Source organism: Pongo pygmaeus, chromosome 2 (assembly GCF_028885625.2).
Source record: "Pongo pygmaeus isolate AG05252 chromosome 2, NHGRI_mPonPyg2-v2.0_pri, whole genome shotgun sequence".
Lineage (NCBI taxonomy): Eukaryota > Metazoa > Chordata > Mammalia > Primates > Hominidae > Pongo > Pongo pygmaeus.
In genome coordinates, this window is record NC_085930.1 from 205,027,723 (window position 1) to 205,043,911 (window position 16,189).

General features: G+C 51.9%; 1 protein-coding gene across 1 annotated transcript in view; it reads right to left on the reverse strand.

Annotated features, from left to right (window-relative positions):
• LOC129032983 (mucin-4-like) overlaps positions 1 to 15,940 on the reverse strand; it is a 36,117-nt gene extending 20,177 nt beyond the window's left edge. The window contains 14 exon segments of the mRNA XM_054480877.2: positions 104 to 337; positions 595 to 696; positions 1,199 to 1,267; positions 1,270 to 1,365; positions 2,258 to 2,348; positions 2,835 to 3,043; positions 3,394 to 3,513; positions 5,075 to 5,200; positions 5,348 to 5,527; positions 6,768 to 6,856; positions 9,794 to 9,924; positions 11,001 to 11,156; positions 11,255 to 11,404; positions 15,911 to 15,940. Of these exon segments, the coding sequence (XP_054336852.1) occupies positions 104 to 337; positions 595 to 696; positions 1,199 to 1,267; positions 1,270 to 1,365; positions 2,258 to 2,348; positions 2,835 to 3,043; positions 3,394 to 3,513; positions 5,075 to 5,200; positions 5,348 to 5,527; positions 6,768 to 6,856; positions 9,794 to 9,924; positions 11,001 to 11,156; positions 11,255 to 11,404; positions 15,911 to 15,940 (1,783 nt within the window).
• Between the last annotated feature and the right edge of the window lie 249 nt (positions 15,941 to 16,189).

The following is a 16,189-nucleotide window of genomic DNA, read 5'->3' on the forward strand; positions in this document are numbered from 1 at the left end:
GCTCAGTGAAAGCAGATGCACAGGGAAAAGCAGGGCCAGGCAAGGGCAGCTCCTCATCTGCTCCCGACTCTGAAAAGGCCCCCCGGGGCCTCGGGCCACTTACTGAGGGTGGCGTTCACCTGCTTGTATTTTTTACTGACTTCCCTCGTGTGACGTCCGATGCTTGCGTTGCGCAGGGCCAGCGTGTCATAGATGCATGAGCTGTCTCCGTCACAGCTGGAGATCAAATCTTCAGCCCAGGAGCTGTTTTTTTGCAGTTGTGAGTAGAAAACAGGGGTGAAGTTGGAAGGCAGCTGGTCATTCCTCTTGCCAAGGAGGCCTGTCCCGTTGATCTGCCCTGTAACACACAGAGCGCGATGGTACCAGGCATGGCACTCAGCCTTATTCCATTTGTGTCCACCTCTACCCCTCACTTTATATGGCTTGGAGCGGGGCGGTGGGAGTGCAGGGCCAGAGCGGTTTCCAGCTTCTGAGTCTGGAAATGCCTGCTGCAGGGAGAGAGGACACTCCACATCCCCCATTCTCTCCTCCAGCTCGAGAGAGGCAGGTGGGCTGGTGGTGGGGGGGGACAGCCCTGAGGGGTCCCAGACTCACAGGTCATTCCATAGTGGAAAAGCATCTCCTCAGGGCTCCCTGGGGGAATGGTGGAGCCATTGGGCATCCTGAAGTCGTCCTCCGGATTGTTATTCCAGACCCCTGAGGGACAGAGTGGGAGGTTGGCCACCCTGGGCACGCGGCTGTCCCCTTCCTGGGGAGCATCCGGCGGACGCAGTGGGGAGAAGCCAGGGCCTGGCAGCCTCTGCTCTTGCACCTGCTGTCCGGCCTCCAGGGGAGCTGGGAGGACGGGCCCTCACACCCTGCCCGTCTGCCTTCGGGAGGGGCGGCAGGAAACGCGGGCAGCGATGGAGGAGGGCGGGAGGGTGTGGGAAGCAAGAGGAAAGGGAGAAAGGATGGCTGTGCCCCCCGCCTCCCCGGAGCCCACCCCTGATGCTCCCTTAGAGCGGGAGGAGGACAGGAAGGGAGCCTCGGGGGAGGCTGGAGAAGCCCCTCCGCTCCCGGCCTGCTCTGTGCCCCGAGGGTTCTGCTCCAAGGAGGTGGAGAAAGGGAGGCCGAGCAGGGCTGCCCGGGCCGCCGGCGTGGGAGTCCGAGCTCTGGTTGGCTCCGCGGAGCCTCAGAGGCAGATCCGAGCCGCCCTCACCCAGGAGCCCCTCCGTGCGGTTCTGGTACTCGGGCGGGAGGCTGGCGGAGGCGTGGAGGATGTTGGAGACGCGATCACCGAGACGGTGGCCCAGCCGTCGAAGCTGGCCGAGACCACGGAGCCGTTGCGGCCCAGGAGGACTCCGGTGGCGTTGAACGTCTCCTGGCCTGGAGCATCCGGAGGCAGCGGAGAGGAAGCCAGGTCGGCACCACGGCCCTCACCAAACCTGCGCCCTGCCTGGCCCGCACCACCCCATCCCCACACCCCCCACCCCTCCCCCACCTCCCCGCCCCCACCCTCTCCCCCCACCTCCCCGCCCCCCACCCCCTCCTCCCCGCCCCCCACCCCCTCCCCACCTCCCCGCCCCCCACCACCACCTCCCCCACCTCTCCGCCCCCCACCCCCTCCCCCCACCTCCCCGCCCCCTCCCCACCCCCTCCCCCCACCTCCCCGCCCCCTTCCCGCCCCCTCCCCCCACCTCCCCCCACCTCCCCGCCCCCTCCACACCCCCTCCCCACCTCCCCGCCCCCCCTTCCCCCACCTCCCCGCCCCCCACCCCCGCCCCCTCCCCTACCTCCCCTCCCCCTCCCCCACCTCCCCGCCCCCTCCCCCACCTCCCCACCCTCCCCCACCTCCCCGCCCCCCACCCTCTCCCCCTCCCCTACCTCCCCACCCCTCCCCCACCTCTCCGCCCCCCTCCCCACCCCCACCCCCCACCCTCCCCACCTTCCCCCACCTCCCCGCCCCCCCACCTCTCCACCCCCTCCCCCACCCCCCACCCCCGCCTTCCACCCCCACCCCCCATCCTCCACCCTGCCCCCGGGGCTGAAGCCGGGAGGGATCCGCACTGGAGGCAGAGAAGAGGCCGGCAAGCTGCAGGCCCCGCTGGGGGGAAAGAGGCTGCACGCTCTTGGCCCTGCACCACCACGCACTGGGGCCTGCACCGCAACGCGCTCGGCCCTGCACCGCCACGCACTGGGCCCTGCACCGCAACGCGGCTTCCCGCCCACCTCACTGCTCCCGGTGCGGGGAGGGGGCGGCCGGCGCTCCCCAGCCTACCTCCGCCGCCTTCATGGTCAGGCTGAAATGTCACAGTCTGGTTATCCAGCAGGACACGGATTGCGTCGTGAGGCTCAAGGGGCCATTGGACCTGGAAGGAGATGGGAGGGGGCCTGAGCCCGACCCGCAGGTGGAGCCGACGCCCAAGAAAGCGGCTGGGGGAGCCCCCGGGCTGGAAGCTGCGCCCTGGGCCGGGAGGAAGGCGCTGGAGGCCGCGGCCCAAGGTGATGCCAGCCGCCGTCTACCGTGTGCTCGGCAGGGCCAGGCATGGTTTTCGGATTATGCCCTTTAGCTCTTACAACAGCCCGTGACGCAGGTAATGTCATCCTCATTCTTACTAGGAGAAAACCAAGTTAAGTAGTTTCTTCGAAGCCAAACAGCTGGGAAACCGTGGGGCCAGAGCCCTAATCCACCATCCCCAGGATTTACTCCGGGACAGTTGCGTGGATGGGCTGTGTCCTCCCTCCCTCCTGCCCAGCTTCCCCTCCTTCGCTCTCTTCCTTCTCCTCGGCCTCAGTATGTGGCTGAAGGTCCCTGTGGGTGGAATGAAGGGAGGTCCCCGGCGCCCCTCACTCACCGTGACGGGGCCCAGGCTGCTGGAGCGGTACTGAGCCGCAAAGGCGATGAAGTTGGTGGCCTGGGCTGAGCCAGTCTGGGCGGTGCGGCCCTGCAGCAGGAAGGAGGAGTTCCCGTCCTGGGCCCCGACCAGCAGGAAGTCCCCCAGCCCATTGAAGGTGTAATTGACACCATCCAAGGTGGTGATGTGGGGGTCCCCGAACATCCAGGCTGGAAGGAAAAGAGATGCCGCCTCAGCATGACAAATCATGCGTAGGGCCGAGGTTCCTCCCTGCAGTCGGCTGGGGCACTTGTCCAGGCCGACTCAGCTGGGGAGATGTTCACGGAGCACAGAATCCTCCCCTCAAGCCTCCTTGCATTTTCGTGCCCCGCTATTCTCACTCCTTCCCCAACTCAGGTACAAAGCCCCTCCACTGACCGTCCGCCCATCACTGGCGTCATCTCCATCTTCCCTTGTGGCCACAGCTCTGCCCCTACTCCTCATCCAGACGCCACCTCCCGGAAGCCCAGAAGGTCCCCCTCCCCAGAGGCTCTTCCTGGGCCTGGGCCCTGTCGCTCACCGGGCCGTGGGGGCCTGTATGTAGCACAGCCCACGCGGGGCCGCTTCTGCTGGTACAGGGCACAGAGGGAAGGCTTGTCACTCCAGCGGCAGCACCAGCTCTGCGGCTCCAGTTCCTGGGCTGCGGAGAAGAGCAGTGAGTTGGGGAGGCTGAGGACCTGGAGAACCCAGCTGGAGAGCTTGGCAGGGCAGGGCGGTGTTGGTGGAGAGCTTGGCAGGGCAGGGCGGTGTTGGTGGAGAGCTTGGCAGGGCAGGGCGGTGTTGGTGGAGAGCTTGGCAGGGCAGGGCGGTGTTGGTGGAGAGCTTGGCAGGGCAGGGCAGGGCGGTGTTGGTGGAGAGCTTGGCAGGGCAGGGCGGTGTTGGTGGAGAGCTTGGTAGGGCAGGGTGGGGTGTTGGTGGAGAGCTTGGCAGGGCAGGGCGGGGTGTTGGTGGAGAGCTTGGCAGGGCAGGGTGGGGTGTTGGTGGAGAGCTTGGCAGGGCAGGGAGGTGTTGGTGGAGAGCTTGGCAGGGCAGGGCAGGGCAGTGTTGGTGGAGAGCTTGGCAGGGCAGGACAGTGTTGGTGGAGAGCTTGGCAGGGCAGGACGGTGTTGGTGGAGAGCTTGGCAGGGCAGGACGGTGTTGGTGGAGAGCTTGGGAGGGCAGGTTGGGGTGTTGGTGGAGAGCTTGGTAGGGCAGGGCGGTGTTGGAGCTTGGCAGGGCAGGGCGGGGTGTTGGTGGAGAGCTTGGCAGGGCAGGGCGGGGTGTTGGTGGAGAGCTTGGCAGGGCAGGGCGGGGTGTTGGTGGAGAGATTGGCAGGGCAGGGCAGTGTTGGTGGAGAGCTTGGCAGGGCAGGGCAGTGTTGGTGGAGAGCTTGGCAGGGCAGGGCGGGGTGTTGGTGGAGAGCTTGGCAGGGCAGGGCGGGGTGTTGGTGGAGAGCTTGGTAGGGCAGGGCGGTGTTGGTGGAGAGCTTGGCAGGGCAGGGCAGGGCGGTGTTGGTGGAGAGCTTGGCAGGGCAGGGCAGGGCGGTGTTGGTGGAGAGCTTGGCAGGGCAGGGCAGTGTTGGTGGCAAGAGCATGGCTTTGGAATCCAGCATGGCCCTTCTCATGACCTTGGGCAGTGGACAGGGTGCTGTCTCTTTTGCAGCATGGGGGCCACTGTGCAGCAGGGCGCATGGTAGCAGCTAAGCAAATTCCTGTGTTGAGGGTGGAGAGCCAAGTACTGCTGCTCTCAACGTGCTGGGAGTGGGGAGGGCACGGCTGACAGTCTGGGAACTGTGGAAACTGCCACGGGACAGGGGAGAGAAGGGGAGGACACAGACCATGTGACCCCACACCCCTGCGCTCTCCAGCTCCCTTGGAGCGTCTCTGTAGGAGCTGACTCTCAGTCTTCCCCCAAACATCCTGCTCATCTGGGTCTACAGGGACGGGGTCAGCCTAGGCGCTCTCTTCTTGCCTGGAGAGATGGCCCCACTCTGGCCTGGGGATGCGGAGCCAGGTATAGAGATGGGGAAAGAGGCACTCAGCTCATACATCCCCGAATGTCCGCTGGTGGGGATGTTGGAAGCTTCCTAACAGTTACCAGATCAGGAAGTGGAGGCCCAGAGAGGGGAAGGGTCTGGGAAGGAATGAGGACAAGAGGCTTCATGCTGAGGGTCCCCTGCTTGGCTGGGAGGGTGGGGTTGAGATCTCCACAGACCCACGCACCGAACTGCCAAGGACGCGGCACGTGCCAGCCTTCACGAAACTCTCCCCAGGGCCCGTAGCTGCAGCACACACCTCCTCGCCAGGAGGTGAAGCTGCACAGCTGCCCACTGCCGAGGCCCCAGCGACCTGAAACAAGTCCAGTCCCACTCAGGCCCAGGCCAGGGCTGCCAGGGACGGAGCGGGAACCAGCAGGGGCTGTTTCTGGGGAGAGGCTGAGGGCGTGAGCAGAGAGGGTGGTGGGTCGGCTTGTGCTGGGCGGGAAGGAGGTGTCACCTATGCTGACGGGTTGGAATCGTAAGTCCCGTCATCCCTGCTGCCAGGAACAAGGGCAGGAGACCTGGTTCCAGCCCCAGCTGGGCCACCGAGGCTGGCTCTGCAGCCACTGCAGGCACTCGAGATGGTAGTTGGGCCTTTCTTCCTGGTGTAGCCTGTAGAACTGCAGTCCTCGGAGGCCTGAGGTTGGGGGATGCGGGGGAAAGGGCTTATCCCAGGGCTGGGGCTGCAGGCTCTGTCTTAGCTTTAGGGTCAACCAAAACTCACAAATGCACCCCCTCGTGCCACTTCTCACCTCTCTGGACCCAAGTCAGATGGGCAACAATTCCTCCCCCAAAGCCCCTCGCTTGACTTAGCGTCTGCTTCTGATGACCAAATGTGGTTGCCACAGAACAAATAGAACTGGATTTACACTTCACAGTTCACGTGGCTGGTTTCTAAGCCTAAAATGTCCTTCGTCCTATCACATTTTGGAAATTGTTATTTCTTTCCCATTGGGGCCTCTGGACTGAGTCATGGAGAAGGGCACCATCATTTGCCTCTTGACGTTTGTCTTTCTACCCACATGAAAGCTCTTTGAGCGAAAACACCGTTGGTCTTTTTCCTTTGAAAATGTTTCTGGCCGTTAGCACAGTGTCCAGCACACGGCAGGTGCCCAGTAAATGATGACAATGAACGTGAGACTTCCGGGCCTCTTCTTGGTAGATTCTCTCTTTTTGAGATGGAGTCTCGCTCTGTCACCCAGGCTGGAGTGCAGTGGTGCGATCTCGGCTCGCTGCAACCTCCACCTCCCAGGTTCAAACAATTCTCCTGCCTCAGCCTCTTGAGTAGCTGGAGTTACAGGTGTGCGCCACAATGCCCGGCTAATTTTTGTATTTTTAATAGAGACGAGGTTTCACCATGTTGGCCAGGCTGGTCTCGAACTCCTGACCTCAAGTGATCCGCCCACCTCAGCCTCCCAAAGTGCTGAGATTACAGGTGTGAGCCACGGCGCCCAGCCGGTAGATTTTCTTAAAGGATCTCACCTAGGTTCTCATTCCTGCTCTGGACAGGACACTTGGAGTATTGTCTGAACTGCCCATTCAAATCCCACCTCCCACAAGACCCTGTCCTCACTTCCAGGATCTGGGCTCCCCGAGAGCCCTCTTGGGCTGGTTCATCTGAGGGAGGAGATGTAGCCCCCTCCCTCAGAGGGGCTGTGCACAGACTGTGCTGTGTCCAGGGGTGCAGGAGGTGCCAGCTGCTCCCTGGGCGAATGCCACATCCCACCTAGACCTGTAGGAGGTTGGACTGTGTGGGGGAGGCCCTTCAGAATGGCCGTGATGTTAGGGAGGTGCCCTCTAGGACTGCGATGGTGTATGGGCTGGAGGACACGCGAGGGCTTGAGACCAGCTCAGGTGTGATAAGGTGGCACTTTTACCTGAGTTGGAATTCAGGAATCTATCAGGGCGATACCTCTCCCACACTGGCTGGGACATCAGTGGGCTGTTTTCGAAATAGCCATCTCCACTGCAAGAAAGGAGAGACTCTCAGGCCTCTGCCATGCACAGGCTCTTGCCTCGCGGTTGCAAGGCGTCTGTTCATCCCTCTAGCCGGTCAGCAGCTGGTCAACCAGCTAGGCAGGCAGTGGGTCAGTGGGTCAGCCAGCCCCCATCGTCGAGCCCCAGCACTGAGCAGGAGAGGGAACAAGATGGATGGGCAGAGGTAGGAGGCTCTAACCGATTCCACATCTGATCGCTAGCTGCAAGAAACTGGCAGGTCCGCTTGGTCACGAGACAGGGGCGTGAAAACAGCAGAGTTCAGGCCTCATTTCTGTTTGTTTCCCTTCAACAAGCAGAGGGTTTGGAGCGGGACAGACTCTAGGGACAGTGTATTGTGATGGTTAAGAGCCAGTTTCTGGAGTTAGACAGTGATGGATTCAACTGCTGATCCCCACACTTACTAGCTTGGTGACCACGGACAAGTCACTGACCCTCTCTGATTCTTAGTTTTCACATCTGTATAAAAGGGATTACAGTAGCACCTACCTCACTGTATTGTGAGGATTAAATGCAGTAATATCTGCAAATCCCTCAGAATTGAGTGAGGCCTTGATACAACAGATGCTGCCACCGCTGCCACCACCACCACCACCACCGCCACCACCACCATTGCCACAATCGCCACCACCAACACTACCACCTCCACCACCACCATCACCATCACCAACACTACCACTTCCACCATCACCATCGCCATCACCAACACCAACACTACCACCTCCACCATCACCACCACCATCACCATCACCATCACCATCACCATCACTACCACCACCACCATCGCCACCATCACCATCACCAACACTACCACCACCACCACCAACACCACCACCACCGCCATCACCATCACCAACACTACCACCACACCACCACCACCATCACCATCACCATCACCAACACTACCACCACCACCACCACCACCACCACCGCCATCACCAACACCACCTCCACCACCACCATCACCATCGCCGCCACCACTACCACCTCCACCGCCATCACCATCACCAACACTACCACTTCCACCATCACCATCGCCACCACCAACACTACCACCACCACCGCCACCATCACCATCACCAACACTACCACCACCTCCACCACCACCATTGCCACCACCAACACTACCACCACCACCACCACCACCATCACCAACACTACCACCACCACCACCATCACCATCGCCGCCACCACCACCATCACCATTGCCATCACCAACACTACCACCACCACCACCACCACCAACACTACCACCATCACCACCATCACCATCGCCGCCACCACCATCACCACCACCATCACCAACATCACCACCACCACCACCACCACCACCACCACCATCACCACCATCACCACCATCACCAACACTACCACCATCACCACCATCACCATCGCCGCCACCACCATCACCACCACCACCACCACCATCACCACCACCACCAACACCAACACTACCACCACCACCACCATCACCACCACCACCACCATCACCGCCACCACCAACACTACCACCACCACCATCACCATCGCCGCCACCACTACCATCACCATCACCATCAACACTACCACCACCGCCACCGCCACCACCACCACCACCAACAACACTACCACCACCATCACCACCACCACCATCACCATCACCATCACCACCATCACCATCACCACCACCACCATCACCATCACCATCGCCACCACCACCATCACCACCATCGCCATCACCACCAACACTACCACCACCACCACCACCGCCACCACCACCATCACCATCACCACCATCGCCACTGCCACTGCTGCCATTACTGCCACCACCACCACTACCAACAACAACAACACTACCACCATCACCACCACCACCATCGCCATCACCGTCCACAGGTGTGGGGTCCAAGCGCGGCTCAGGAAGGAGGAAAGCCTGGAGCGGCCGCCTGCAGCCCCACCCTGGGTGCCTGCTGCAGAGTGGGGACTCTTGGGCTTTTCCTCCTCTCTGACACAAGCAGGATGACGCACCCCCACGTGATACCTTCCTCGGGTGTACTTGGACCGTGTGAAATTCCTAGGCAGTTGGGTAATTCCCCTCTTTTCTCCTTCATAGCACACCAAGAAACTAGTGAAAGCAGTGAAATCAAAGGGGTAACCTGAACACACTCAATGTAAGAGAAGACCATTTGCAGCAATTATCAAGAACAAAAGACATGTGGCCTTCGTACTGATTGCCACACCCCAGCATATGGGAACAGAGATGGCGCACTGTTGCATCGGAGACAGCCTCCCACACACAGGAATCCACATTTCAACCGCCCACAGCCCCGTGCCTCCTCTCTCCCTTCACCACCGGCTCCATATAAGCTTTTGGGTGCCCCCTGGATAAGTGGGTAATTCTCAGGAAGTCAGGAAGGGAGATTCTAGCCTCAGGTGTCTGGGTTCAAATCTCCACATTGCCACTTCCCAGCTCTGGGACTTTAGGCAAATTGCTAGTCTATTTTTATCTCAGTTTCCTGATCTGTAGAATGGGGATGATAAATAGTATCTGCCTCGTGGCGTGGCTGTGATCATGACATGCAATAATGTACATGAAGTGTTAGTGTCATCAGTCTTGGCTGTTATCACGATATTTGAGAAGGTAAGAGAGGCCAGCTAATGTCAGTGGAAATCAGGGAAGCCAAAGCTCTGGGAATTGTTACAACACACGGGGACTGGGATGGGAAAGGGCATGGCGGACAAATGGGTGATCTTGTCATGGGAAGCAGCCAGATGCCTGGCCCCAGCGGGAGCTGGAGTCAGCATGAGTCAGAAGCACCAGCCAGGAGGGTTCCCGCCTTGCCCCAGGATGGGAGTGTGTGTGCAGCAAAACCCGACTCTGCACCCCTCCCTGCCATCTGCTCAGTGCTGACAGCCCCTCCCATCCTACCTGGAGAAGCCCATGAGCACCAGGTTGCCTGAGTGCTGGGCCACGTCCCACTGCATCCTACCGCTCTGGTAGAGAAACAGGGCATAGGACCTGCTCCCGTCCGTGGAGAGGATGGCTTGGTAGGTGTTGCTCTGGGGGTGGGTGGAAGCAAACACAGGGATGCCCATGAGAGATCCAGGGTCTCCTCTCTTATGTCCCCCCGCCTGTCCCACAGACCTGCTCTGACATGTACAGCACTTGTTCCTGGTCTGCCCACAGCAAAGGCACGGGCCCAAAATGCTGGCAAGTTTTGGGTCAGTGAGGGCAGCTTTCACCCTGGGTGTGAACGCACTTACCACGGTGGATTTGCCTTATGGTGACTTTCTTCTAGGAGGGGAGATAAAGGGTTCTGGGTTACAATTCAGTTAGATGAGTGTGTGTTAGAGAAAGCTACCAGAACCTGGGATTAGCCAAGATACCAGAGAGCTAGAGAGGGGGCTTCATTAGCTCCCTCGTGGATATTTAAGGACGTTGCCCAAATTGTCTCCTCCACCTGAACAGCATGGATGACACTGGGGTTCACTGAAGGCGCACACATTGTCCACAGTAGGTGACCAGTGAACTTTTGTCAAGTGAATGAAGAAATGAGCGACTTTAGACCAGGCATAAGGAAGAACTTGGTGACTACAAGAGCGGGGTCCTCGGAGGGAGGACAGAGGAGATGGTGTGGCTCACCCTGTGCCCATTGGATGAGCCTGTGCTTAAGAGCCAGAGGCTGGAGTCACAAGAAGCTCCACTCAGGCCTGGCTTTGCCATTTGCCAGCGGCGTGACTTTGAACAAGTTACTTCACCTCTCTAACCATTGTCTCCCTCATCTGTGAAATGGGGATCATAATACCAGATTGAGCCACATGAAATTGCAAATAGCCAGACATTTTTGACTTAAAAAATGCCACTTGCTATGTTTCAGCCTAATAATACCCGGTTTGCTGGGCTGCTGCGAGGTCAAGCAGGCAAAGGGCTGAGGCAGGCGGGGCCCATGGTGAGTGCTCAGCCAACAGTGGTGGAAGTGAGGGGGTGGCAGTGTGGGGGTGGCATTGGGGGGGCTTGCTATAATTAGCAGTCTTTCCTAGAGCCAGAGAGGATTTTGGAAGAGTGGCCCCTGCCTAGGATTCTAGGATGTCTGACTCCCAGATGGTTCCCGGGAGCTGCCCGTGGGTCTACTCACCCCGAGGGTCCACTGGGCAGGACAGGCGTGGGCATTGACCCACGTGACCTTTAGGGTCCACCTGGCCTTGTAGCCCCCGTTGTTTGTGATCTTTCTAATCGAAGACTCGGCCTCCTGGACTAGCAGGCTGTGTTCACCATACAGCGTCTCGTATTCCTAGGAAAGGAGGGCAGATGAGAACAAGCCAACGAGGGTCCCACTCCTACACATGGACCCCCACTTTCTGCCTGGGGACCCTGCCCACTTCAGCCCACCCACGTGGCCTGCCCTCCCCTGTCCCAGGCCTGCATTTTTGCCGTGAGCTCTTCTGAGGTGAAGTTCAATTCAAACTTGGGCTGTAGGAAGAGTGTGCAGAATACACGGTCGTGGCCCAGACGTCCAGAGAATGTAAAACGGTACAGCCACTGCAGAGAGCAGTATGACAGTTCCTCAAAAAAATTAAAACATACTAGCCATATAATCCAACAATTCCTCTCCTGGTTATATACTCAAAATATTTGAAAGTAATATTTCAAAGTGATATTTGTATACCATGTTCATAGCATCATTCACAGTTACTAAAATGTGGAGAAAACTCTAATGAATGATTGAATTGAAAAATGGTATATACATACAATGGTATATCATTTAGGCTTAAAAAGGAAAGAAATTCTGACATATGCTACCACATTAATGAAACTTGAGCACATTATGCTAAGTGAAATAAGCAAGTCACAGAAAAGATATATACTGGATGATTTCACTCATATGAAGTATTTAGTGTAGTCAACATTATAAAGTCATAAGGTAGAACTGCGGTTGCCAGGACCTAGGCACTGGGGTAGTGGGGTAATGGGTTAATGAGGAATTATTATTTAATGTGCAGAGAGCTTCAGTTTTGCAAGATGGAAAGAGTTATGGAGATTAATCATGGTGATAGTTGCACAATATTAAGATACTTAATACCACTGAACTGTATATTTAATAATGGTAAAGACAGTAAATTTTATGTTATGTGTATTCTTACACAATAAAAACTTGGGGAAAAAATGAAGACAAAATAAAAACTTTTTTAAAAAAATGACATTATATGACTCTGATGTGATGTAATAAAGAAAACACACCATAATCTCTATATATTCTTAGTAAAAATATTCTAAATATTTTCATAAATAAAATATAAAAATTAAAATGGGGCTTATTCTGTGAAACCATTGGTGTAAATTCTTAAAAAAAGCAATAGAGTCATTATAAAAAGTAAAGTGTGGCTAACTTTCCAGATTAAATGAGACAAAAGAAACATTAATGTCTAATGAGACATTAAGTGTCATGATGTCTACAATATGAAAACTTGTCAACAAATGGTAAATATTTGGGTGATGTGTATATAAAAGCCCATTTCAATCTTCATTTATATTTTCCCAGTTTAAATATTTTCAAAATCAGAATTTGGTGGGAAATTTTAAGATATTAAATATCTAGTGCAAAAGCATGAATATTTAAAATACATTTCTATTTGGAATAAGGGCTTAATTACAACATAAATAAAGTGATACTTTAAAAGTGTATCTTATGTATTGCATGCATTTCTGATGGTATCTAATGACAAATAATAAGGTTATATTCTCATCAAGAGTTTTAATTCTATTCAAGTCTTCTCTGAACGGTATTTTGTTGTTCAAAATAAATAAATTGAAAGAACATCCTATAACAGATTATATAAAAAATAAATATAAAATACCTTTTAATATGTATGAATGTTATATATGTGTGTGTGTGTTTGTTTTATATGCATGTATGTGTGTGTATGTATGTGTATGTATATCATATCAGAAAAAAATTTGGTCACATGTTCCGGCAAATGTTTGATTTTGTTGACTAGTGATGGTGTTAAATCATTTTCAGATATTTTATGGCATGTAAATGTTGTTGCCCTGGGGCATCCAACTGATGCTATTGAAATTTCCGAGCTTCAATGAAGGTGTGTTCATCCTGTAGAATTAGCAATTTATTGATTGAATATAATTGTTAACCACGGGATTATGGACTTGCAATCTAAGCATTTTTTAAAAGGAAGCACATTTTATTAATTTCATTAGTGCCTGATTGGTCTTCTTGATCATGTTAGTGTTTTATGTAGTGGAGGTCTCAATTAAGGAAGAAGGGCTGTGAATGAAATTTTCCTGTCACATATAACATTGTAAAAATAAAAAGTGATAAATAACATTGCATATAATAAAACCTATGGCCAGAATACCCCTCTGTCGATGCAAGAATGGAATAATATTGGAGGGCTGAGTAATATTTGAGGGGTGAGATAATATTGGAATATTTAAGAAAAATGCCTAAGAAAGATCCCATCTCTCTTATTGTTTAGTACTCTCCATCTCACAGCACTTCACTGTTGAAACCACAGTATGACCTCATTAAGTGTGGCTATACAGGAGGAAGTCCTCACTTTAAATATTCAAAGTTTTTCTCCATTTTTATTTTATATGAATAGTGTTAATATAGGAGTGGATAATATAGTCCCCTATAATATAATATGGGAGTCTTAATATGGGATCTCTGTTGCCAAAATGAACAAAGTGAACTTCCTGGTTCATGGTTATATGGGAATCATAGCAGACCAAAAAATGGCAGGTGAAGACTATGTAGATAGACCCGAGGGCATCCACAGTAACAAGGGCTGATGTAGAGCTGTCACAGCCCAGGAGACACCATAAATATGTACAATTAATACAAAAATAAGACTAATATAAAAAAAGTTTGGGAATTGGCATGAGATATGCCACCAATGACAGCATGGGGTGATATAAGCAGGTATCAACTAAGAGCAAAATCTGGACTAGTGATTTCTAATCAGAGGCTACTGAGGATATCACTGTTACTTGACCCCCATAAGTTCAAATAATTCACATGAGTCTGCTGTGAATCCACTTCATATCTTGGAAATTAGCAATAAAGTACGTATGGAAAATGCTCTTTTGAAAGAACATTTCATCTAACAGAAACTGCATTACTTATGAGTATATAAAAATTATTAAATTAGAATGATTTTTCTGGATTTTAACAAATCCCCATCTCTCTTATCATAGTGAGGATTTTTAGTGGAGAAGAATGACTTACAAGGAAATAAAACAAGGAAGGAATAAAATGAGTTATCTTTATATCTGAATATAGTGTCAGTAAATTTGAGACCACACATAAACAATGTAAAGTGTGTATAAGATAGAAAAAACTATACTAAAGAGATATAAATTATCTCTATGGAAAGATCGAGGTAAATTTTATATGCACACACACACGCACACACACACAAACCACTTGAATAAGATTATTGAATGAACATTCATCAGATGCCACTAACTAGGGGGAACATTATACAAAGTAACCAGGATGTCCAATGTCACTGTATCATTATATATTCTAGAGGTTTGGGAGAAACAAGAGGTTTTAGAATCACATAAGTTTGAAGTGCAAATAAAAGGATGATGAAAGATTGGACTTGAGAAATAGAAAGAATTAGGTCATGGATTGTCTACTAAAATGTTTTCTTAAAAGGGAGGGCTATGATTTGATATGTGTTTTGGTTTGATCGCTCTCTTAGCAGTATGAAAAATTCATGTAAAGGTGGAAGATACGTTGAGCAGAGAGATTACTTATGAAATATTTGTAGTAATCCTGGAGATTCAAGATGAAGATCTGCTGATAAATTGTTAATGGCAGGAATCCATAGGTGAAAAGAAATTTGAAAAATACTTGAGAGTTAAATTGATAGTATTCAGTAAATGGTTGGCCAAGGTTACTGAGGGAAAAAGTGAAGAGATGGACTCATCCTTAAATATATATGTTTATAATTGGGTGAGCACTGGTGCCATGTATAAAGTTAGAAAAAGCAGGGGTGAAGTGGGTTTGAGTGAGGGATCAAAAAGAGGAAATGATGAGCTCAGTTTTTAAGTTGAATTCATTTTCACTAGCACATCAAAGAGGAAATGTCTTACAACAAATATTCTCTTCAGAAACTCAAAAATAGAGATTTGAATGTGCTGGTCGGTGACTTACCTATCTACCATCTCTTGTGCTTCTAAGCTGTCTGAGGAAGATTAATATTTCATTAATCTTTGAAACACTAAATGACTTAAATGTCACCTTATAAGTAGTAGGAAGTAGTAGGTTCTCATGATTTCTTTTTATCTTTTTTTTTTTTTTTTTTTTTAGATGGTGTCTCACTCTTTTGCCAGACTGGAGTGCAGTGGCACGATCTCGGCTCACTGCAACCTCTGCCTACTGGCTTCAAGCGATTCTCCTGCCTCAGCCTCCCGAGTAGCTGGGACTACAAGCGTGCACCACCACGCCCAGCTAATTTTTGTATTTTTAGTAGAGACGGGGTTTCACCATGTTGGGCAGGATGGTCTCAATCTCTTGACCTCGTGATCTGCCCGCCTTGGCTTCCCAAAGTGCTGTGATTATAGGCATGAGCCACCGCACCCAACCGTGATTTCTTTCTTAATCAAAGAAATAAGTGAGAATGAACTCAAGCTGTCTGATAAACTTTTGTGACATTCCTATACTTTCTGTTTTGTAGAACTTGGGAAAACTTAAAGTTTTAAATTTGCACAGAATGCTTAGACACCTATTAATCTATTTGAGTGAGATATTTATGATTCCCCAGTTATAATATTAAAGGTAAACTCAAGGGAAAACTAGAACCACTCTTCTTTTTAGTCTTTGGCAGCAGGTAGACTTATGAACACTTATTTATTTGCAAAAAGAAAGTTTGCACTCCTTCCATTATATTAAAACTAATGTAGATATTTATATGATTTGGAGGAATCTAAACATCAGGATTTGGATTCCGTTTTAGCTGGGACAAGACATGAAATAAATATTGAAATTATTATAATATCCATCTTTTCTGAGTGGGTTACATTGAGAAAATGCTTTTTCTTTTCATTCATTTCGATTAACTAACAATCTTACCAGAAGTGGAATGTGATAGCAAATACATCAGTATACTCAACTCAAATCTTTAATATTATTCTTTACACAAATAGTTTGTAATGTCAAAAAAATCACTTTCGTGACATGAGCTAAAAAGAATAACAAAAGCACTAAAATGAAAGCCATCATTCCACTGAGTTAGACGGAAATTCATTGAACTCGTTAGGATTCTGTCTGAAATAACTGCACTCCATTTGTTAATAGGC